General features: G+C 39.3%; 1 protein-coding gene across 2 annotated transcripts; it reads right to left on the reverse strand.

Moving 5' to 3' along the window:
- Positions 1 to 25,506, reverse strand: LHX8 (LIM homeobox 8). 2 transcript variants are annotated; one of them, XM_036256873.1, is made up of 9 exons: positions 24,939 to 25,506; positions 23,173 to 23,259; positions 22,614 to 22,775; positions 18,914 to 19,035; positions 16,654 to 16,874; positions 16,029 to 16,132; positions 10,692 to 10,787; positions 4,804 to 4,987; positions 1 to 738 (listed from the first exon to the last, which is right to left on the reverse strand). In XM_036256873.1, exons 2-9 carry the CDS (start codon positions 23,245 to 23,247, stop codon positions 662 to 664), a joined length of 1,041 nt encoding a protein of 346 aa, XP_036112766.1. In that variant the 5' UTR covers positions 23,248 to 23,259; positions 24,939 to 25,506; the 3' UTR covers positions 1 to 661. The 2 variants fall into 2 exon arrangements, with proteins under 2 accessions (XP_036112766.1, XP_036112765.1); XM_036256872.1 differs by having other exon boundaries at positions 5 to 738; positions 25,207 to 25,287.

Consider the following 25,506-nt stretch of genomic DNA (forward strand, 5'->3'; position numbering starts at 1 on the left):
TTGGAACTTTCACAATAATGGAAAATGTTTAATAAACTTAGAATGGTGGGCTTATTAAACTATAGTGTTATTTACAGCCATAATTCATCAACCACAAACACAAGACCGTGTCTGCGTGGCATGCTACAACAGAAGCTTATTCACTTCATTCAGAAAACGGTGGCAAAATAAATTTCAGTTGCAAATTCACAGATACAAGCCTCAAAGTATAAAGTCATATATAACAAAAAAAAAATACAGGTAATATTTATAACAATAACTTACAGATACAAACTAATGATAAACTACAATTTCACAAAGGATTGTAAACATTTTGCACACTTGTCAGTCCTTTCTTTTAGGCAAAGTGCTCTTTTGATGACAAATAAATTAACAGATACACACTAGAGTGAACTATTTCCAGACAATACAAAAAAAAAGTTTTGATTTGTTTTCTTCTTGTAAACATAAGTTTTACCAAAAAAAAAAAAAAAAAGAGAGAGAGAGAAATCAATAAAAGTGTCTCGCAGGCCAAATGTAGATACATACCTGGGCAGCAAAGTGATGTTGGAAATGCTTTGGGTGTTAAATAAAAAATTAACATTAATCTTTTCAACCATATTTTATACATAATAAATGACAACTTTATGTCCTTAATCATTTCTATCCCTGAAAAAAGAAATTAGGTATGACTTATTGGCAGTTGTGTCATTGAATGGGGTAACAAGGGCTGGAGTCCAAGAGTTGTTGGTGAATGAGCTACAAAATAGAAAGAAATGTGTGGATCAGTTTTGTAGGGTGAATAAAACTGATTTAAAAACAAGTAAAAAACAAGCCAAGGCAATGTGCTTTCATGACTCATTCTAGCTGAGGGCACCAAGCTACACTCATTCCACTGACCTCAGCAGAAGCACTGACTTATTCAGCATCATGACTATATATTATTAAACGAGAATCTAGGAATGGTTCACCCCCAAATCTTTATTTTGGGCCACACAGGTTTGCCACTTCAATGTCCTCCATCCATACCCCATTCACTGCACTTGACCCTGCAGCTAGAAGGACGCATGAGCTGTGCCAGCTGAGATGCTGCTTTTATACGCAGGTGTCTGTATACAGGATGACCCCCACCAAGCTTCCACTTATGAATCCTTAACTGACTCTTCCCTCAATGTACATCAAAACACACTTGACTCAGGCAACACAATAGTCTTTCATGTGAACACACCCAATTGTAATGCTGGTGTAAGTAAGTGATGACAATAATACAGGCTCTGATTTTTTATTTCTTTTCAAAACTTAAAATGAAGATTTCACTCTCAGCAAGGGCTACGCTATTTCAAACACAACCTCCCTGAGAGCAACTAGGAAAGCGGGACAAACTTTTTAAAAAATGTGTCTGAAGGCATACGAAAGAGGCCAAGGCAGTCACCTCCCAAAGGAGCAGCGAAATAAAACAAGGCTACTTCCCCCCAAGTTGGTGACAATTTTAAAATAAATGTCTGAGAGGCTAGGAAGTTCAGCGGAATATTCAGGAGTTAGACTTCGGCTGGGTGGTGGAAAACAGATATGGAAGATCAGGGATCACTGAAGAGAAGCCCTAGTTAAAAACAGCAGAAACAAAATAAAACACAGGCTTTGTTTGGGCTCTCCACAGGCTATAAAGCCTGGTTGTAGGGACCCAGAAATACCACCCCTCCTGAGAACTGATGCCTGATTGGATTAAGCTGATCTTCCTGTAGCCCTCCTGCCCTGCCAAGGGCAAAACTAAATCCTCTTGGGTGGAAGATATTATCCAGAGCCTCAAATTATTTCTAGTTTTTCATACCCAACATCTGAAGTGCAATAAAAAATAACAAGGCAAATAGGAAGACTTGGCTTGACTGAAAACAAAGAGAAAAAAACAACAGAACAGACCCACAAAAATCCAGATACTGGACTTATCAGACATGGACATTATTATAAACTATAATTAATATAACAATAATTTTATTAAGGAACAAAATGACAAAACAGATGCCCCGCCGGTGTGGCTCAGTGGTTGAGCATGGACCCATGTACCAAGAGGTCTCCAGTTCAATTCCTGGTCAGGGAACATGCCCAGATTATGGGCCAAAGCCCCAGTGGGGGGCATGCAGGAGGTGGCCAATCGATGTTTTCTCTCATCGATGTTTCTATCTCTCTCTCCTCCTCCCTTCCTCTCTCTCTAAAATCAATAAAGAAAAAAAAATTTTTTAATGACAAAATAAATTATTTCAGCAAAGAACTGGAAACTGTATAAAAGAATGAAATGTAAATTCTAAAACTGAAGTTAGGATAACTAAAATTAAAAGCCCCATGGAAGAATGGTACATCATATTAAATAGAGAGTAAGTTAGTGAACTGGAGAAGTTAGAAGGAAATATCTAGACTGAATCATGGAAGGTCAAAGGCTGAAAAATATGATTTTTTTTTTCACAAGAGCAGAAACTATTTGAAGAGGCAAAAGCTGAGACGTTTTCATAATGAAATACGTCAAACTACATAGTCAAGAAGCATATCTAGGCACATTATAATAAAGCGGAAAACCGAACACAAAGAGAAATGCTGAGGAACAAAGACATTTACTTTCAAAGAAGCAAAGATAAGGCCAACAGCTGACTCCAACAAGTGGTATCTGGTGAACTAACTACCCATTTTGTAAACAACAGAAACAAGGGAAGCCAGAACACAATGTCATCATGTCACCCAAGTGCTGAAATAAGATAGCTGCCAACCTAGACTTCCACATTCAGAGGAAATACCAGTTACAACGGCATCAAAACACTTACAAATAAACCTAACAAAAGATGTACAAGATTACTGAACAGTCGAGTCTAGAACATAAGGCAGCTTTTGAAGATGACCTACATAAATTGACAGACTAAGTTCATGATATGAAAGACTATATTACCAAGGTGCTGGTTTCCTACAATAGACCACATCAAAATCTCAATCGTTTTCCCTTTTTGGAGGGTAGAAATTGACAAACTGGTAAAGTGTATGGAAATGCAAAGGGTCAAGAATATGCAACACAAACTCAAATAACAGTGAAATTGGAAGACTTATACTACTGGATATCAAGAATTATAGGCCTAGCATAATTAAAACATTTAGGTATTAATATAAAAATACACCAATAAAACTAACACATATATTATATATACACTTGATTTATATCAAATGTAGTGCTACAGAGCAGCTGGGAAATTAGTATTTTCATCAATATAACAGTAAGCTTTGCTCCCTACCTCACACCACACACAAAAAATTCAATTCCAGATAGACTGCAGATCTAAACCAGTGATTTAGATATAAAATAAAGTTTCTAGAAGACAACATTGGAAGAACACCTTCATTATCTTTAAGAACCAGTTCTTGAATAGGTCACACAAAAAAGCACTACCATGAAAGAAAAAACGGATGAAATAAGCCACATTAAAATTAAGAACTGGTGCTCAACAGAACATGCCCTTAATAGTGTAGAAAAATGTAAGCCACTGAACAGGAGGTGTTTGCACACATGTAATCATCAAATATAACTTTATATGCAGAATAGAACAAGAACAAAAACAGATAAAGAAAAAAAAAAAGTTAATAGATCAATAGACAAACGATATAAACAGGCTCTTCAAAGAAAAAGATATTCAGATGCCTGACGAAAAACATGCTCAGTCTCATCAGTCACTGAGGGAAAGGCAAATTATAATGAGACAGCACTACACAACCATTCAACAGGCTAAAATTAAGAAGTCACACCATACCCCACGTTAGTGAGGATATGGAGCACCTTAGACTCTCATACACTGCAGGTCCCAGTGTAACCTGCTCCAACCACAACGGGACAGTTTGGTAAATTTGAATGTACATGTAGGTTATGACCCTATGTTCCACTCTCAGGTACATACCAAAGAGAAGCGTGAATTAATGTGCACCAAAAGGCATGTACAATAAAGTCCATAGCAGCATATTAATAACAGCCCAAACTGGAAGCAGCACAAATGTCTGTCAACCAGAGTGGATAAATTGGGTTATATTCCTACCGTAGAACTCTATATAACAATGAAAGCAAACAAATCACTGGTTCTTGCAACAATACAGATGAATCTCATAAACAATGTTGTTGAAAGAAGTTACAACACACAAGAAAACATTCTGTATGGTTCAATGTTTATAAAGCTCACAGAAAGGCAAACTAAAATAGGATTTTAGAAGTCAAGGCAATGTTACTTTGGAGGAAAAGGATAATGATTTTGAGGGGATATAAGAGAGGCTTTTGAGGTGTTAATTATGTCCTACTACTTCATCTGGGTGGTATTTACATGGATATGCTCCTTTTATTAATTTATCAAGTTGTGTACTTGATAAATTATTATGTGTGCACTTTTCTATATGTACGTTTCATTTCAATAAAAAAAGTTTCTTTAACAAAACTAAGTAAACTCCAATCTAAAAAGCTGAGTGTGAATATTTTCTCTGACCATAGGAAAATAAATTATTTAAATATTTATCAGGTGAAAAAACAAACAAAAACCATTTTTTTCCTAAGTAGAAATCAAGCACTAAGAGTCATTCTCAATGTTTGTATTTTAGCTGTAACATGAGTGTTAAATGTGTCTCTTAAAATATAGTCACAGAAATAAGAATGTTTGGTTAGTTTGTGCTCCCTACTGCACCCCCTGCCCAATGTTTTTCAGCTGCTACTGAGGTAATATTTCAAAATGTGAATCTCGTCAATAGCCTAGTATTCGCAGTTGTCAGATACCGACTGCTCGGGAGACAGCAGTTAAATGTTCGGATACCTACCATCCATATAACTATGCAGCGCAGTTAACATCGTCCCATCTTGGGGCACGTAGGCGGAATAAGCCATTTCTTCCAGCATGGGCGGAGACAGCCTGGAGGGCGGGACGGAGGTGACCGGGGCAGAGGAGGAGTGATTAGGGCTGACGTGTTTCTTGTGGCGTGCCCGACAATTCTGAAACCACACCTGAGGGACAGAAGCAACGTGGCTGCGTCACACATCAGCTCTTGAGTACAGTACAGCTCCGTTTGGAAAGAGAGGTCGCCCGAGTTGTCCCCCCATGCAAGCAGGTGTAAATCTAGTAAGATGTGGAAAAGTTTTGTAGACAGCAGAGAAACACTTTTGCACAAGTATCAATGGTCATTTTCTTCATTCAGATAATAGCTATTTGAAGATTAACTTAAAAGCCAATTCTATACAAAAGCAGCATTTTTCAAAATGAAAAGCTCACGAAGTCCAGAAAAAGTTTCCTCGGCTTTACTACTAGCATTTAGGACAAAAAGAAAAACAGAAAAAGCCTTTTAATCAGAACTAAAAAAATACACTACTAAAGGTAGCCTTGGACACCTGCTGCACTTATTTCAAACCTTTCTTCAAATGCCTAAAATCCCTACTGAGAACTTGAAGCTTTCTACAGACCCCTCGATTCAGTAATTCCAGGCACATCTTAACCCGCTGGCTTCCACTTCTCCGGTGAATGCACAGGCTATTCCTTAAGAAGCGTGTTAAGTTCGGGCTTATAACGAGAAAAAAGCTAGTAACACTTCAGTAGAACACAATGCAAACATATCCACTAGTGAAACAGTTCACAAACTATGAAGAGCTGAGCCCCCTCTTGCCCACTCTTTCACAGAATGAAGGAAGCGGGTTCAGGGCACGCGGGGTTTGCCCTTCAGGAGAGATGAGCCGGCCCAGAACGCTGCCAGCAATAAACCCGCCCGCGTCTGAACTCCCTGCCCTCGGATGGGCCTGACCACAGAGCGTCCCTCTGTTGATGTGCATCACACCAAACAATTCTGTCATGAGAAGTGAAAAGATAAAAACTGTACGGAAACTAAGATAAGAAAATGTGGGGTTTGGGGCGAAGGCCAGGGAAAAGTCAGGGGCATAAGTATCTGCCCAGGGCTGGCAAAAGGGAGTCGGGGCTAAATAATGTAGAAAAGAAGATGTACAAAAAGATTTACATGCAGAAGCTGGCCTTGCCCTGGCCAGTTGGGCTCAGCGGTTAGAGTGTCAGCCCTAGACCAAAGGGTCTCAACTTTGATTCCTAGTCAAAGGGCACATACCTGGGTTACAGGTTTGATCCCCAACCCTGGTCAGGGTCGTGCGGGAGGCAACCAATTGATGAGTCTCTCACATCAATGTTTCTGTTTCTCTTTCTCTCTCTCTCTCTCTCTCTCTCTCTCACCCCTTCCTCCCTTCCACTCTTATCTCAAAATTAATGGAAAAATATCCTCCAGTGAGGATTAACAACAACAAAAAAGTTGGCCTGATTTCTAAGACATACCCCTTGTCCTTGGGACTCAAAAATAGAGGTCTGGCAAAGTATAAATTCAAAGATTTCAAACTAAAAAGACAAAAATGAATAATGTAATGGGGTGTGCAGCCCTGAGCAGGTGGCTGAAAAGGAGCACCCAAGGCATGTTACAGGAACAAAACTTCTCCCCCATCTGGAGTGTTATTCAGACTCTTAGATACCTACGCAGAGACCACACCATACCCAAAGGCTCCAGTCACAGTTCTCTCCACAGGCTCTTAACAACAAGTGCCACTACTGTCACCCACCTGTCCAGGAAGACACACCCACACATTCTCCAACATATACACAGGAGCTGCTGCCACATGCCTGTTCCTGGGCTGTACCCAGAAGACATACACCCAGAGGACTACATGTAACCTAACACACATGACACAGTGGTTCCCAGAGTTTGCTCAAAGTATCTCATGTCTCCAATAGATTAAATACTGGATAGAACTTACTCAGTTGTTTAAAAAAATCCCAGACTTCTGAAATAAATATGAAGAAGGCATGACATAAACAGCAGAATAGCTACCTTAATGCTGATTCAAACAGCTTCTCAGAAAGATCATCAACAGGTAATCAGTAGAGAGGTTTGTGAACACAAAGTGTCATGTAATTTGCAAAGCAAAATACAGCTGAGGATAACAGACTTCAGAAAATAACTTCTGATATGCGGGCTACCCAGCTTCAGAATTCAAATACAAGTCCTCTGACCCTTCTCATTGACTTAAAATTTTCTTCTTATGCTTTGCAAACCTCTAACAAGAGTTAAGATTTCTTTTGAGCAACATACTTTAAATATTTTTTGAGTTCTATATTGTAAACTACATAAGCTAGAAGCAGGCCATGTAGACATTCTGCAATAGGAAAGACTATAGGGTAATAAAAAGATGGAATTTTAAATTATTGGGAAATCACTGGCATAAAACTGATTTAAGAAAGCTGGGTAATCATTTGGGAGAAAAAAGTAGAAAAACCCCTACCTCACATGTAGCCAAAAGTCATTCCAGATAAATTAAAGTATAGGTGTGAATAACTGGAATCATAATGTTTAAGGAAACAAGCCAACATTGATATACTCCCTTGGTACAGAAATACTAAAAATCTCAAAGCTATGAAAAAAGAAACAACTGAGAGGTTTGAATACATAAAAATATAAAAACGTTCTAGGTGGGGGGAAAATGAAAAGAAATGGATGATTGGGGTGGTAAACACACAGTATGATACACAGACAATGTATTATAGAATTGTATATGTGAAATCTATATGATTTTATTAGCAACCTGAAATCTATATAATTTTATTAACAATTTGTGACCCCAATAAATTCAATAAAAAAGAAAACAGATGAACTATGAAAGTTTAACATGATAAATAGGAACCAATAAAAGATGGCAAGAAACGAAACAAATCCAATAGAAAAGTGGGCTAAGAAACAACACTTGAAATTACAAAATAAGCAAATATGTTAAAGTTCACTGATAATGAAAAAATACAAATAAAAACAATTGGGATTTTTTGACTATCAAATTGGGAAGGACATTAAAAGAGGACAGTAATCAGGATTCACATAGTTGGGGGAAAGGAACTTTCGTAAGTAACTCCTGGCAGAATAAATTGGCATGACCTTTCTGGAAGGTGATTTTTGTGCTATCAGTTAAAGGCCCTAAAATGTTTTATCTTGACTCAACAATCCCACTTCTATACATTTATCTTATCAAAACTATTGAACAAGCGTGCAAAGTATGTATACTGTGTTGTTCACTGAAGCATTTATGACAATAAAAAATTGGAAATAAGCTATATAAATTATTCTATGCTCAATATGTGCAGCAATAAAAATGATGTAGCTCTTAGTATGAAAAGGTATTCCCAGTATACTGACTGAAAGAAATTTTATCCTTTATCTATAGGGTACACAACTCATAATCCACATGTCTGAAAGGGTATGTGAACAATGCTATCTAGCTGCAGACTATTAAAAATAAAATCATCCATCTTTATTCTGTGGTTTTAGTACAATGACAATCTATCTGCTCTGTTTTAATGTCTCTCTAAATAGATCTGAGCTAGTAAAGGAGAGATGGTCTCTGTGTATCAGACCATTGTTTCTACCTAATCTTTGCATATAACCTACTTTGCATATTAGAATCAAGGCCTAGTAATTAAAACTCTTTTCTTCAACATTTCTAAAGTGTGCCTAATGCTAGGAAGTAGGCTGGGCAAAAGATCACGATTACTATTTGAGATGACAGTAATTAATTCTTCAAAAATACCAGGAAGGACTATATATTTAAATTATATACATGCATGTATATATACAAATAATATACAATGTGGGGCAAAATTAAGTTTAAAGTTGTATGTAAAACAGATTATTCTTTTATTCTTTATTATTATATTATTTTTCATAAGAACAATTGTAAGTCTACTTTTGCCCACTGTGTACATCTGTGTGTGTATTTGTATGCTAATACTCCTTCCTTTGCTATCTTATCAAAAGTATTTAAATTCAATCCTCACATTTTTTCCCTCTAACTGAATGTATTAGGTAACACTGGTTAACAAAATGATGCAGGCTTCAGGTGCACAGTTCCACAGTACATCTGTGCACTGTACTGTGTGTTCACCAGGTTTCCTTCCATCCATTTATCTCCCCTCTACCCTCCTTCACCTCCCCACCCACCCTCAATCCTCACAAATTAAAAGCCATTATCCAACACTGTATAATTGCTCATAATACTGGTGATTGAAATACCTGGAAATTACATGAGAGATGTCTGCCTGAGGTCGTTACTTCTTCAAATAATTAAAAAAGGACTCAGAAGACTCCATTTTCCTTTGCTTCCAACTTCCAAACAATTTAAAACATAGTAGTCATGAATCTGACGGCTGCTACAGAATACACGTAGTCTCAGATCAGACAGGACCCTTAGCCCCCTGGGTCTGAAGAACCTCAGCCAAGGAAGCCTCGCTTCAGGCACAGGACACGCACTGCCTCCCGTGGCCTCCCGTGGCCGTCCACGCCCTTTGTGCAGGCTTTCCTGAGAAAGTTCTACATCAAGAGTGAAATCTACCTTTTCCTGCAGTTCCTTGCAGAGACCTCATTCTGCTTGCATAATTCCTCTGAATGTTATTTAACATTGTTTTCCATTTCCCTGATCTCTCTATAAGCCCTTGACACAGGTGACCACCTCCGCCGTGAAGCCACCTCCCTCCTTTGGCCTCCATGATGCTTCTACGCAGACTCATTCATTCATCCTGGCGGTGACTATGTCCCACTCAAACAGCACCTCTCCCCACTAAAATCTGTTTGTCAGTTTTTACTGGCTATAATCTCTTTCTAAAGGATCTTTACTGAATTTCATAGCATTAGATCTTCCTGCTTGAATTTTGTTCAACCTTGAAAAAACCTGTTTACAATATGCCCAATGGCACCATCATTGCAGAATCAGCAGAGAGAAAAGGGAATTCATCTCCCTTTGAACTACCAAGCTAGCTTGCATTTGACCTTAATATTCCTGTTAATAGCACCATTCCCATGAATACTTGGACTTTAAATTTAAGAATCATCTTTGACTTCTCATCTCTGGCTTCTTCATTACAGTGTCTGGTCCCTTTCTCATGTCTCTAGCACCCAGCATCTACCACAGTGTTCAGTCAATAAAACATTTCTCAATGAATTCTAGGCCACTACACCTGTTAAGTTTCTTTAAAACAAGAGAGAAAAAAAAAGTACAACTCTCCTGGACATTCCAACTAATCTGTCTATCCCTATCTAGCCTCTCCCAACTGTAGTTCCTCCCATGTACTGTCACCAACCTCTTCTTCCTAAAATCACATATCATGGCGTTCTCCTGCTCAGGAAAGAACTTCACCTTTCCAGGCTTCTCTGAGCTCAGCTCCAACAATTTCTTCTCCCACAATTTGCACACATAAATCTTACATTCCAATACATTTGCTCTAACTCATCCTTCCCTAGCTTTGTTCACCTCACTCCCTCTACCAGGATCTTTCACAAAGGCCATCGACACCCCTACACCCACTCACTCACTCACATACACAGGCAGAGAGAAGTAGAAGAAACACTGACCTCAGAACCAAGTCCAGCCTGGAAGCCCGGTTGTCTTTTTCAGCCTGATGTTCTTAGGGTCGCTATAAGCACTGGATGAAGTAACTTGTACAAGCAGTCATTAAACAAATGGTAGGCCAGCCCAGGCAAACTAATTATCAGGTCTTTTCTTTTTTAACTGATTTAAAGTGTGAAGAGAAGCTAGTGCTTTGGCAAGTCTTCACAAAACACTGCACACTCATGAAGACCTAGAATAGAAATTTCAGTGTCTCTTGGTTAACATTTAATGTAATTACCTGGATCACTCGTCTGCTCAAGCCCGTCCTTTCTGCCAGCTTCTGGAGGGTCTGTGCATCTGGGTTGTTGTCCTGAGCAAACTGAGCCTGCATAACCTGTTGTTTAAAAAATATAAGTAGTAAGTAGCCAAGAATAATCAGTCTTCTGCATTCTGATGATGGGAGAGAAGGCATGCCCAAGCAAATGGGTTACTGACATTTGATTACTTAAAAATCAATACAGGGAAGTATGTATAAATGAAAAAATGCACCTTTTGTAAATTTAAACCCAAGTTGCTTTAAGATCTTTAACAAATAGTCAATTTCAACATAAAAACTTGTCTCTCAACTATGCTATTAAAAATAAGCTCACCTTTTCTTTCCTTCCATTCTTATATCCCACAAATAAAATGCATAGTGTTAAGTCTATTTACTTTTCTCCATTCTGTTAAAAAGTGTTAGCATTAGAGCCCTGGCTGGATTGCTCAGTTGGTTGGAGCATTGTCCCATACTCCAAAAAGGTTGCTGGTTCAATTCCTGGTGAGGGAACATGCCTAGGTTGTGGGTTTAATCCCTGGTCAGGGTGTGTATGGGAGGCAACTAATGGATGTTTCTCACTTTAATGTTTTCTCTCTTTTTCTCCCTTCCTCCCTTCCTCTCTCTCTAAAAATCAATAAACATATCATTGGGTGAGGATTTTTTCAAAAGTGTTAGCATTAGAAAACTTTTGAAAATACAAAAATCATTATCACAATTATCTCCAACCTCTAATGAGCTAAGCAGCTGAAGGACCCTATTACAATTTTTATTAGTCTGCAAACAGTACACAGCACAACAAATGTATTCCATTTATTTATAACCATTCCATCATTAACTGTTTTAAGCACTTGCTCTATGCAAAGGAATATCTGGGATCTTAAAAAGAGACACTCATCAGCTCACTGAATAAGAATTTCCAGGGGTCTAAACAGCTACATGTTGAAAAAGGCCCCAGGTGATTCTGAAGTGAACATTTGGATTGGAACCCCTGTGCTCCGTGCTATGACAGCAGCACATGAAAAGCCTGTCCCTGATTGCAACTTCCCTGGACAGAGCTACAGACATGTCCATAACTACCAACAATACAAGGTTGAGAGGTGTGGAAAGCATTTGGAATCTTACTTCCTGGTGTATGTTGTAACAGTTTGGATCAAATAAAATCTTATAAAAGTTAAGAGAGAAACAGAGAAAGAGAGACAGACAGACAGACACAGACAGACAGACAGGGAGAGAGAGAGGGAGCACCAGATTAAAAGCAATAAGGGCTTTTGGATTCTTTCAGAAAAGGTTAACCACAGAATCAAATGGGATATTTGTATTGTTAAAAGTCAATCAATCATGGGTAGCATTATAAAATATAAAGGAAGTATGATAAAGAAAAGAGAAAGTCTGGCATCCAACGTGATTATGCAGGTCCATGGGCATGGGACAGGGGAGAGGCGACCAGCCTAACTAAAGATCTTAAGCTCTGCCCGGCTGGTGTGGCTCAGTGGCTGAGCACCAACTTATGCACCAAGAGGCCACTGGTTCGATTCCCAGTCAGGGCACATGCCCAGGTTGTGGGCCAGATCCCCAGTGGGGGATGTGCAGGAGGCAGTCAACTGATGTTCTCTCTTATCCATGTTTCTACCTCTCTCTCCCTCTCCCTTCCTTTTTCTCTAAAATCAATAAAGAAAAAAGAATTATAAAAACACAAAATCTTAAGCTCCGCTGGCCTAGAAACCACCTGCAGCAGGCAATGTTAATTACATTCTCCACTATGGTCCTCATATAATATTTACTATCTTCTGTCACTGTCCACTCACAGGACAGCTAAATAAGTCATTGGCAACTCCAGTTCTCCCAGCAGAAAGTGAGTTTTTCAAGGGCAAAGGGAATTATTTTATTCTTCACATTCCCCTTCCTATCAACAGTGTTTGTGTTTAAGAGCTTGTGACAGATGAACCTTGACAAAGAGAGAAAATCTGAAGACAGTGTGGTGGAAAAGACCAAAGTTGTTCTGGGAAACCTTATGAGGTTTACCAATTATATAATTTTTTTCAGTTAAGTTCGCTCTGATTAGTTGACTCTTCTAGAATAAGGTATCCCTGGCTTCCTGTCCAACTCTGCCCCCTCACTCACTGTAAACACCACATGTATTTTTGCCTTAAAAATGGGTAGAATCAGACTAAAAGTTTATAATCTCACTGAGTTCACTTCATTCTTTCTTTCCTATTTCAAATGTGTTACTAATATGCAAATATAGTTGTGCTTATAGAAGGCTGAACGTGTAAATCCTGAAGAGAAAAAAGAATAAGTAAATTAATTGTTTTTGTTTTTAATTTTGAAGGAGAAAAGCATTTGCTTTCAAAGCCACTATAGATAATGTATAGAACAAAAACAGCATACTTCTCACAAATTCATTTCAAATTCACAGGTTTAATAATGGAACCAAATTTCATTAAATAAAGCAATTTCTCATCAAGGAATAAAGCCAAACTTAAATCATCACTGATGGTTCAGGACTGCATTATGCTAAAGGAGAAGTGAGATGTACTTATCAATGTTTGTCTCAGAAGAACAAAAAAACAACCCTTTTAATTTTGACTTAGTTTTATTATTCTCCAGTCACTCCTTTAATATAGTCAAAGAGTAGACCTGTAGAGACACTCATCATTTTAAGGCCTGAAATTCTACCAGAAATGTCAGGATTCTGCATAGCAGCAACTGACCGGCTCCCCCTGAAAGTAAAGCAGGTGCTGGCCTTAACAGGTTTAACATTAATAATCATTGAGCAAGTATGTCCAAATACAAGAAATAAACCATAATATTGGCTGAAACTTCTTAAATATCATTTCTACAAGTAAGACAATATTTGAAATATTGATGCCAACACAAAACAATATTTTATTTTGTTAACTGTGAAACAACTTGTTCTTCCCGTACGTTTCCAAAGAATTTTGGAAAATTATCTTGTTATTCCTATTTTAATAGTCTACAATGACTTTATTATTTTACTGAAAGGGAGGACAATTTGACAATAAGGGTACAACATCTGATTAGAGGTCCCAACAAAATAATTCAAGTTCTTAAAAAAATCTATAGCTATCCCAGATTCCTTAATTATGAAGAACCACTTGAGGACAACGATTGTGTTTTATTTTCTCAGTCATCCCTGGAATAGATAAATACTAATAAATATTGAATGAGAACAGGCTTTGAAAGCATATTTTCTGCTTTCATTTTTCAAAACTTATGATTCTGATAAAAATAATTTTAAAACATGATTCATAGCCCTTTTTTTTTTATATCCTCACCTGAGCATAAGTTTATTGATTTTTTTGAGAGAGAGGGAGAGGAAGGGAGAAAGAGAGGTGGGAGGTGGGAGAAGGAGAGAGAGACATTGACTTGAAAGAGAGAAACATTGATGTGAGAGAAAAACATCAATCAGTTGCCTTTTGTAGGTGCCCAGACCGGGGATCGAACCTGCAACCTACGTATGTGTCCTGACTGGGAATCGAACCCATAACCTTTCTGGTGCATGGGATGACACTCCAACCAACTGAGCCACCCAGCCAGGGCCACAACACATTTTCATACAATAATGAATGAGTAAATAGTTTATGCACATTTTAATTAAAACTATAATGCTATCTATAAGGATCAGAATCTCACTCTTTTGCTCTAGCCTCTGCTGCCATTTATTGTTTTGTTAGGATCAGACTCATAGTCTCCTTGGAGGCCAAGCCAAATGAAAAGAGCAGAGGTTTGGGGAGCAGGGTCCAAATCTCTTCTTTGCCATTCTCTTGGTAATCTGTCCCGAGGAAAATTCCTGCACTTCTTGGGTGAGGCTACCTATATCAAGGAATTGTTGTTAAGAGTTAAGGGAGATAATGTAGAGAATATAAATGCCTGTCATAGGACTTGGCACAAATATTATTCCCTTTTTACTTAACTAGTATTTATCTTTCTATATGAGATTGTCTATATATTTAAAGTGGTTTCAAATTTTCACAATTATAATTTTAATAATTAATTTTTATATCATATAGCACTATCAGTTTTATAATTAAAACTATAGCCAGTCTGTAGCGTATGACCGACTTTAAAAAGAGAATATATTTTTACTAGCAATTCTATTTTCTTGCACACCTTTTAGCTACTGGGTATTCTGCTGCCAGGTCTCCCACAGGTACTCATGTCTCCTAATGTAGGGCTTTTTGTGATCTTCACTGCAACCAATGGAGGCATCCAGAAAAGCAAGGTTCAAACAGAGGTACTTCTTTCATCTGTTACCTAATGACTGTGTATTCTACGCTTAAGTTAAGAAATCCAACAATCATTTGAAAGTTTTTCAGAATGGCGTGAGATTTTAATGCTGGCTTGCTTTCCAATATACCATTAAGCTGCCTTGGAATATTTGTGTCACATCAAGGTTACTTTCTTAAACATTCTCAATAAAAAATTATCTTCTTGAAACACTTTTATTGTATTCATCTTAAATACTGTCAAGTCTTAAAATATTGTATGTAATTTTTCAAAAATTAGTTTCACTTATTTGTTAACATTGCATAAATGTCCTTTAAAGTCTGAACTAAGATGGATACAATGTATACAGCACCCAGGAGGACATGGTAGGTGCTCAATAAACATTACTTTCTCTTAACATAAAATACCTCAGCTACATTAATCTTTTAGAAAACATTTTTATCTTTAAAAAATGCCAGAAAAACTCATTATATGTGTAGACTTAAATATAAAGCAAGGAGTAATTATTTAATAATTTTCTTGGCAATTTACATAAATCAAACCTATAGCAATTATATTTAGAGCAACTAAGCTGAAAATAACCCCTTCCTTTTCAGGGAACATAAGCAACCTACTCAGAAAACGTATATTGTTGTCCATTAAAAAACTCATTGCGGTTTGTTAAAAAGATTAACACATTATTGTCCCATAGACCCACACACATATTGTATGACTTGTTCTTTTGAGTCCCAAAATATTTTGTTTTCTATTGCAGTTATGTGGAGTAATACAGATGCCTGAGTTAAACTAATTGTATCAGGAAATCAAGACAGAACATTTGCTTCCACTTTGATGTCAATGTCAACAGACCCAAGAAAAACAAAGCTTGAATGACTTGGTTCATACATTTCATAACTGGGAATACTAATAAATGTTTTGGGGGAAAAAGTATATTTCATACATTCACCAAGTTATTTTTCACACAAGCATAAGCTAACCTTTTTGAAAACATAAGAATGATTTTAGACAGCATGAAGATTTGTTTTTGGTAGAGCGGGGCTTCAAAAATCATAAAGTCATGGTCACGTCTACCTGGAGCTGATCTGCTGTAAAACTGGTCCGAGCCCTTTTTGCTGGTTTTGGATGATTAACATCTTGTTCTGTGAGGAGGGCGCCTTCAACACTAATCCCATTACCTACATTTGAAAAACACACCGTGCATGTTGGTAACTCAGATGGGCCCACCAGTCATACAATAATAGGTTTCTTGCATCTCTTGGCTTGGAGTGGAACTGTATACATCTAGATTGCCAAACCCCCTGAGTTCAGTTTTTAAACACACTAGAAATATACTGTGAAAGCAGTATTCCATTTGTAGGCTTGAATATTTAGTCACAAATGCAAAAAGTTACAAGTATACATCTAAAGCTCATCTGTAGGAAGGCAAAGACAGGGAAACGACTAGTTATAAAAAGCAAAACAGAATCCAAAACTCAAGGCTGTTGACTGAAACTATGGAACAATTGCTAATACACATGGCATGGCTTTCCCTGTAAATAAACACATGGAGACCACCACTAACAGTAAAGTGCTTAATGAGTATTACCACAATTATACTGCACAAAATAATGCATTAAAATGACCTGAAGGAAAAAGTGTTTTTATTGCTGTATTCACTGTTCCAAAAGACTCAAAAGTATTTTAAGTATATATTTACCATTTTCCACTTCTCTTTTTAAATTATCCAGCATGCAGTCATAATGCACTCTGCACAGGACTTTCTCTTCCACCAAAGCAAACTCCTCTCCCGTGGAAAGTTGCCTTTTGCAAGAAAAGCAGGCAAAGCACGCCAAGTGATAGACATTGCCCTTGGCCCTCCGGACCCAGTCAGTAGAATGGATGTGCCTCCCACACCGAGAGCAGCGAGTTCCATACCTTCTACATAAATAGAAGGGTAGGAGGTGAAGATTTTAATGCTTGGTGAGATATTCATCAGTTTGAGATTAAGCTAATGCATTAAGCTAAGTATTTAAATCTTTTGAAAATAAAACAGGAATCAATTATTTTTCTAAAAGTCAGTATGGTAAGCAAATCAAGATGAGATATGGTCATAATTCAAACCTATTTATAAAACAAAAACTTCTCATTGTTACTTGAAAGGAAGATTGGATTTTTTCTTTTAAAATAAATGAAACAAGCTTCAGTATTTCTCTTATAATGAATATCAGTGCATTCAAAATTACCTAGAGACCCAAGATACAACACACACACACACGCACACACACACACACACACTCCAGATTGAAACATAAAAGCACAAAAGCATACCACTGAAGCTATAAATGACTTTTTTAAAACAAGTTCAGATAATTAGAAAAAGTTTTAAAAGTCATTTTTTAAAAAATGTAAAACACTTGAACATTTGAAATAGATATTATCAAAGAATGAGAACAGAAACTGTTCACCCTGGGAAGAATGGAAAGAAGGAAAACTCAGAAATATTTCCTTTGGTGAACAAACTATTGCACCGCTAACCACAGGAAGATGGGAAATATAACCTAAAACTTCCAGAGACACATATTAACTTAAATGAAGATTAATCCTAACAAAATGCCAGAGGTAAATACTTCTTTTTCTCTCAGTCCAAATGACTGGACATTCTCTGTCATGTCTCCTTTCGCAGTGGTTGTTATGGTTGGCATATCCACCATCCAACTAAAGAAGTATACATATCTATGTCTATTCATCAATATATCTTGAGAGGTATTGCCATCTTTTTAAAAAATTAATCTGAAAAACGGAATCCTAAAAACACATGTCAGAATATAATAAAATATGGAGTATAAAACTATCCTGAAGAACTAGATCTTCAGTAAACCTCTGCAACCAATCTTTCGAAAGTCTTTAGATTACCATAAAAAAATAAAACTAACATATCCTAAGTGAAAGATGAGCCAAATTGCTACTATTTCTGAGGAAATGGAGAGTATAACTGATGTGAAATACAAATTTTTAGTAATTATAAAACTCTGTGACTTTATAAAATAAAGGACTCTGAATTTCATGAAGTGCTTCAAATTACCTAGCAATTTATTCAAATCAATCACTAAATTCTCTTAAATCAATTTTTGAAATTAGGTATAAACAACATAATTAGTATTATAAACTCCATTATATAGTATTAACTTTCCAATTCACAATGAGTATTCTTCTTCATTTGGAAATACAAGTTAAAAAATATGGCAATTTTTAAAAGTCATGCTTAAGAATGATTTCAATTTCTAGACAGCTATCCATTAAGAACTGAATTATATGCTAGAAGAAACTGTCTAATTAAATAATTACAAAGAGATCACACAGAGAAAAATGTTACATTTAATATGTTAGGCCAATATAACCTTACAAAATAAAGGTCAAAGAAGAGACGAAAGAAACAGGACTTTTAGGCAGAAAAACTAGATTTGGTGTATTACTGATAATAGAATAGTCCATTCTGATTAATTTGGTTTATTAAAGTTTTAAAACTGCTGGCATTTTAACTAGGGATCATTCTATAGTAAACAGGTAAACCTTTAAACAAAACCTGGAATTTTCCCCCCTTAATTATTTCATCTTACCACTCCCTCAAACAAGGAACTTTCTCACTATATGTCATCTTATATCTCATATTTTATACCTATGCACAGCAAAAGAGTTCCCCTGTCTTTAATACCTAAAACTTGCATTTGCTAAAGTGGAAATAATTACTTAAAATCAGTTTTTGTATACTTAATTCCTAAAATTATAAACATGCTTTTGTTTTAATACAAACTATACCTCAAAAATATAAAGCATTCTCACTTTGAAATCTATTATATAAGGTAAACTGGGCTTCCATAAATAAAACTGAACAAGAAAGCCTATTTACAAAATTCTCTTTGCATAATAATTTCTTGGAATGTCTACTTACTAAAAAAAAGTAAACAGTCACAGTGTACCTGAAATAATCAAGTTTGCAGAAAATGTCTTTGTCTTTGATATAACAGCTGGTATGCCTTCCCAAGGAGGTTCTGCAGACACTGCAGGAGAGACACCGAACATGCCAGCACAGGTCATTCACCTGTGAAGGAAGCAGGGGCAGGATGAGAACTCATTCTAATACTTAAGAGGATATTCACTGGTTTCGTGTGTTAGGCAATTTAAAAAGCTGGCCCTTAACATTTTAATATACACTTAAGAATGTTTCCATCTAAAAGGTATCATTTATACAAATATGTGTATAGATGTATCCTCTTAGACCAAACCAGAAAAATCACAGTAACATAGTCTACATTTTGTGTTAAAATTTTTTGTTATTCCTTTGAAGACTTCAGGGTTCTTTTTTTTTCTTTTTTCTTCTTAAAATGGAATGTCTATGAACACAGGGAAAATTTTGGGACACTCTAAAGTCCTACCTACTGGTTTATTTTTTCTTTTACAAAATTCTTCTCACCATGAAACATGTTAGCTAAAGAAGTCAAATCACATACTTCCTCAATGTACTTTTTGGCCAAATTATTATCCATTGTGCACTGGTTAAAATGAGAGAGAAAGACAGTGAAAAAGAAGTTTTTTAAGATAAATACTTACCCTTGTAAAGAAGTCAGGCAGTCCATTTTGCTTACAAAACAGAAATGCTAAGGTAGATTTAAATGTTGATATAGCAGAAGCCCTGGCTCTCTTTAACATTAAATAATAGAATCAAGGAGTAAAATATCGCTAACCCTATTCAATGATTTGGCTACTAGAGAAAAAATAAGTCTAATTGTAAGAGGTTCTAAACAGGCACTCCCCAGCACTGTTTACCATTCATACTTCAAGAAATGAAGCATAAAATGTGACAGCACTTAATATTTCATGTTCCTACTTAGAAAATAATCAGTTAAGGGAACAAATCCTAATTACCCTCACCTTAAACTGTCACCATCACAATATAAGCACAACCAATAGACATGTGTATTGGATTGAACTTGCCTTAATGCAGTCTCCTGAAGTTTGCTCTTAGTAAACGGACACAAGAACTAGGTTTATGGTTACTTAAATTTCGTGTGAAAGAAAAGCAGTGATGCAAAAACAAAAGTTACACCCTATGAATGGATCTAATGCCTAAAATACCTTTTGCTACACTATTTCATAGTAAAGATTATCTATCCAAAGATTCTATCAGATTAGCACTACTGTTCATGAACTATAAAAGGTACTTCGAAGCTGGGGAAAAAAAAGTTTCACTGGCTTCTACTAACAGTATGTGCCCCTTTCCAAAGCATTAATGAGAGAATCATTTTGGTAAAATTTTTAGTTTTAAGTTTTGGCTTTGTTATAAAAGATATACGTGTTCACAATACAAGAAAACATGGAACACAGCAAAGAAGTAATAAAAAATATTAACAATGATAAATACCGTCCTGGAAATAAAGCTATATTTCCCTTCAATTTTTTTCCTAAAATGAGCCCAATTCAATTAAAGATAGAGAGTATGGGCTTCCTTTCATATTCTACTGTTCAGAGTTATGACCACCCTCTAACTCTCTAAAGCCAGACCTAATGCCTGCTTCTCCACATTTCCTCAAAGTTTACTTAAAAAGAAAATACTTCTTGCATCTTCCTCCTGCCTCACACCACTCCCCACCCCCCAGGGAAGAAAGTAAGGTGAAGAGAGAAAATTCTGAAGAATATAAACCTTCCCTGGTGGCTGGTAGTGATTCAATCTGCATATGTAAGACCAAGCCAGAAAACCCACCCAAACAGCAGGGCACTGAAGTATTAGATGGGTTAATGGACTTGTACTTTTTGTTCTAACTCCATTTTACTTGCCACCTGATATAGTTCTTTTCTATGTTAAACAATTTACATCCTCAAATACTCTACTATGTCTAACAATTATTATATTTTTTACCAGTGACTTGAATTCAAATACATCTGGATGAATAAGGACTCAAAATGGGGAAAAAATGAAGAATTCAGAGTTTGTATATAATCATATAGTATTAAACTTTTGTTTGAACCAATATACTAATATGTACAAGAAGGTAGAATAAGACTATGTAGAAGGCTTCATTGGGAGGACTCCAGTCCTATTACAAAGGAAAGCTTAGATAACTTAGATATTTTATGTAATACAAATACTTAACAATATATAAACATATTTTTAATATATAAAAGATGAACACTAGAAACTACTTTATTTCAGAGGATGAGCTGAGAGTCACTTTATAAGCTTTTTCCATATCCTCTCTGCTATGAAGTATTAAAGCCTTTATAGATCCCTTTAGAAACATTCTTAAACATTATGCTAATTATTGAGAGGGCTCACTAAAAATAAGCTAGTTTTGATTTAAAAGATGATTTTGAAATATCCAAGAAAGCACAGGTCTAGAAATATTGAAAGAAGAATCTTAAGAATGCAGATTTAAAGAGAACACCACGATAATTTGTCAGCTTTAGGAATTAACCACCGATAAAAATTAACTCAGTCACTTTTTAATGTTTTCACCAAAACGTATTTTGGTGCTTTATCTGGGTCTATCTATTGGGTATCATTTCCACTTTACAGATGAAGCAGCTTTAACTGAAGTAGAAATTTAAAGAACCCCACTAACTTGCTTTTTGAACTCATACTGTCTATAATTAATTTTTTTACAGGTGGGGGTGGGGGTTGGTGGAAAGGGAATAGAAAGTGGACCTGTTTGCTACTAATTTAGTGTAGGAGAGGTGATTAGTTTAAATAGTGGTTTTAAAGAGCTATTGAAGTTGAAAACCCATAGCATTACGATTAAGACACATGGGACCATGATCCTGCAGGCAATGACATGAGTAACCTTGGCCTGCCAGAATTTGTACTCCAAAACTCCCCCACAATATTTTAAGAGAAGTAAAACAAATTAAGACAGACATTCAACTCTCAAACCACCATTTGAAGCACTTCATCCCAGCCTTCTTTCTTCTCTTCCTAACTTTATATCAGTGTCCACACCCACCCCCCAAACACTGGAGATAACACTAAAAAAAAGCACTAGTGGCCTTTAAGTATTAAATCTTAACGCCAGAAGCCAGGTTCTGAAATGTTGTATTTAAATGATCCTAGAAACGTTTACTTTGGAAAAGTCTCAGGTAACAGTAAACAGAAGACTACATTAAACAAAAAATAAAATAAAAAGCTGTCCAGAATAGAGCCTTCAGGACACTTTACAGTGGCTCTCACCAAAGGAGACACTGCAAAGGGGACTCCGTCAACATGTACGGGATCTAGAACTCTCAGAAGCAGCCGGTGTGGGGGTGTTACCCCGAGTGAGGGAGCCTAGGAACCCAGGGCTCAGTTAAAATGATCAGGCAGGAACCCGGTTCAGAATGAGTAATGGGTTTCTCCATTTCCGTTCCCCTCCAAGTTGGTGGCTGACTCTAGTACATCCACCCAGGACATGGGCACTTCTGGACCAAGATGTGTTACACACTGGCTGTTTTGCAACAACTCGGGAGAGTCTAACATTTCTTCCCCCCATCTCTTTCCCCCCGCACGAGTGGCTCTGGATGGGGCTCTTTTGCTTTGAAAGCTCACAACTTCAAGCGAGAACCTGAATGGAAAAGAGGGGGGAACAAACTTTTCTCTTCCCAGCGTTCCAGGGCAGCCCGCTCCCCGCGGGCCTCGCGGCTCCGCCCTACCTTGAGAAGGTACTTGTCCACGATCTCCAGGCCGCAGCTGTTGCACACACACTTGCCGGAGGGGCAGACGGAGCCCGAGGCCATGGACCGGGGCGAGGACGACGGAGACAGCGGGGCCGAGGAGGAGCACGAGTCCTCGTCCCCCGCTCCCTCGGGGCTCACCTGCAGGAAGCCGCAAGGCGCGGTCGCAGGCGGTTCTAGACCCCTCCTCCTCTCCTCATCCCACGGATCCCCGGGGACCCCCCCACAGCCCCCTCCCTTCTCCGGCAGCCCCCCCTCCCCGCCCAGTTCGCGCGGTCACACTTCTCCTCCCTCACCCCGAGTCCAGAGTCCGAGCCTCAGCCACCACCCACTGGGGCTGCGACCCCTGACCTCAAGGACCCGGGGCGCCCAACTACCCTGCCCAGCTTGCCACGCCGGCTCAGCTTTCCACCCCGCCCCTCGCCAGCTCCGCGAGCGCCACTCGGGCCCGGGAAGGAGCGCGGAGCAGCCGCCCTTCCTCCTGGCCGCCTCCCCACGACGGCCAGGCTGGCCAGCACCTGTGCCCCTCCCCACTCACCAGTCCCTCTTCCCCGGCGCCTTTCCGGGTCCTCCCGGCAGCCAGGGCTGCAGTCCGCCCGCACTCTTCCGTCATGAGCCCCTGGCACTGCGGGGTGGGAGTGGGGAGAAACAGACGAGAAGTTCAGAGCCCGCAGCCGGGGCCCAGAGCCTCAGCTTCCACGCACGCGGGACTGGCTAATGAAGGCCCCAGCGCGGGCCGCGCGTGCAGCCCTCAGGGCTCCCGGGCCCGGCGCCGCGAACGGCGGCGGCGCAGCCCCAGCGCGCGGCGAGGCGGCCACCCGAGCGCCTGCAGCTCTCCTGGCGCGCTCCGAGCTCTCGGGGACTCCAGCTCCCCAGCTCTCACCGAGGCACGTTGGTTCCCCGCCCCCCTGCCGGGGGTAACAAGTTAATAACAATCATCCCGGCACAAAGCATTTTCTTTCTAGATGTCAATCACCGCGGTGCTGGGATCACCGGGCTAAATGGGGTGCACAGAGGGAAGAGGCAGGGTGGGAGAGAAGAAAAGAGGGTTGAGGAGGGGATGGGGGAAGAAACTTGATTTCTTTAATAACCTCAATTAAAAGAGCAAGACATATTTTTAAAGGGGGCTTTTTGAATTGGATAGCCCGAAAGGTGAAGAGGTTTAATAGGATACTTGAAAGCTAATTACAGCGGGATTTAAGAAGCCTGGTGCTTGTTCCGATGATAATTTGAATGAAAATGCTTCAGATTAAACCGAGCCAGCAGCTCTTTCGTAAACTTGCAGCAATTAGAGCTGCGAGTGATTTACACTCGTTTCTTTAAGGTGTAAATTGCCACTTATTGCTCAGTAAGTCAACATTTGAGCTACTAAAGGATTATTTTTAACCAGCGCAAAAAGCTACCGAATAATGGAAAATATCCAGCTGAATTTAATTTGTGCCATTAAAAAAACTCACCCGACCTCGGTCAAAATGTTTTAAAGCAACAACGCTCATTACTCAAGTGTTTCCAAGCTTTTGCTGGAGTTTTGTTCTTAAACGAAAACGGAGCCTTTCTGGGAGTTTTCTGCCTTCTTTTTCGAAAACTCTAGCGTGATGCCGGGTGGGGTGGTGGAGAGCGAGCTCCAGCGGCCCACACCGCTGCATTTCCGACTCTTCGCCGCCCTCCTTCCTTCCCCCCGGGCAGCACCAGGCGAGTCGAGCCGCAGTACCCCCGCCTTTGCACCAGACCCGCGAGAGCACTCCCTGCGCGGGACCCACGCAGCCGCACGGAGGCCGTGTCCTCGCAGACACAAAGAAAATTTAAGCAAAAAAAAGCCTTGCGTCTCCGGGTGTTCCCCTCCGCGTCGTAGCCAAGACCAGTCAGTGCCCAGTGCGGTCCCGCTGGGGCGCCCAAAACGGCTCCAGTTGATTTTCAAATTTAAAATGCGAGACACCCACGGGTCCCGCCTCCATAGTGAGGTGAGAGCTTGTCATTTCCCCCCCCATTTGCTCGACAAACGGTGTGACTCGCGTACTCTAGGGTTTGCTTCTTTGGGAATTTTAAGTAAAATAGCATTCCTGGCCACCCTGGGATCCCCGAGGCCTTCCGGAAGCGAAGTATTTTTCTGTTTTCGCTGTGCGCCCGCCAGCGCGGATCGCCCTGCAGCCAAAGGCGCGCCTAGGACCCGCGAGCGTCCGCGGGTGGCGGGGCGCAAGAAACCGCGCCTCTGGCTGGTCCCACCCGACAGCCTTCCCGACCTCCCGATTCTCTCTCCCCGACCGCCACGATCACCTCGGCAAATAGAACAAAAACACGACTCACATGTACCCGAGAGCGCCTTAGGCTGGAGGCTTCGTCTCCCAAATTACAGTCTCCAAATCCATGCCTCAGGTTAAGTGAGCTTGTGGGGAGGGGAGGCAATGATTACCGACTAACGCTACTACGTAACAACAACAACAAAAAAAAATTGCCAGGTCTGAAGATGAAGCCGTTACAGGTAATTTCTGAACCTCGTTTAGGAGCCCAAACAGCTCGCGCGGTTCAAGGAAACTGCGACTCAGCGGGTCTGGCCCGGCGTCGGCTCGCTCACCTTCTCGGGGAGAACTGCCAGCTCCGGCACGTCCTTTTCTTCTAGTTTACACACAAACATCTGATCGCTTTTCCAATACATGGCACTGCAAGGCCGCTTATCTCATACCAACTCCAGAGGGTCAGAGGCTGCCGGTGCCTGCCGATCTTCCCCCTCCCCCGCCCCAGTGCACTAATAAAAGCTGACACCAAGAAGAGAAGAATGCTACAGGGAAGTCTTCGTCCAAAGAGGCCGCTGTGGCCGTAACCATTCTCAGGTGGACTCTTCCTAAGATTTCCCCCCCAACTTCACTGAGGTCTG

The sequence above is a fragment of the Molossus molossus genome, unplaced genomic scaffold (genome assembly GCF_014108415.1).
Source record: "Molossus molossus isolate mMolMol1 unplaced genomic scaffold, mMolMol1.p scaffold_m16_p_12, whole genome shotgun sequence".
Taxonomy (NCBI): Eukaryota; Metazoa; Chordata; class Mammalia; order Chiroptera; family Molossidae; genus Molossus; species Molossus molossus.

What these genes read in the sequence shown, in the direction of transcription:
- LHX8 (XM_036256872.1), bottom strand. Translation starts at nt 25,287, where the DNA reads ATGTATTGGAAAAGCGATCAGATGTTTGTGTGTAAACTAGAAGAAAAG. An exon ending in TGGCAGTTCTCCCCGAGAAG is followed by an intron (nt 23,260 to 25,206) that starts GTGAGCGAGCCG and finishes CCCACCCCGCAG; the next exon opens with TGCCAGGGGCTCATGACGGA. An exon ending in TGAGCAGACGAGTGATCCAG is followed by an intron (nt 4,988 to 10,691) that starts GTAATTACATTA and finishes TCTGTCCCTCAG; the next exon opens with GTGTGGTTTCAGAATTGTCG.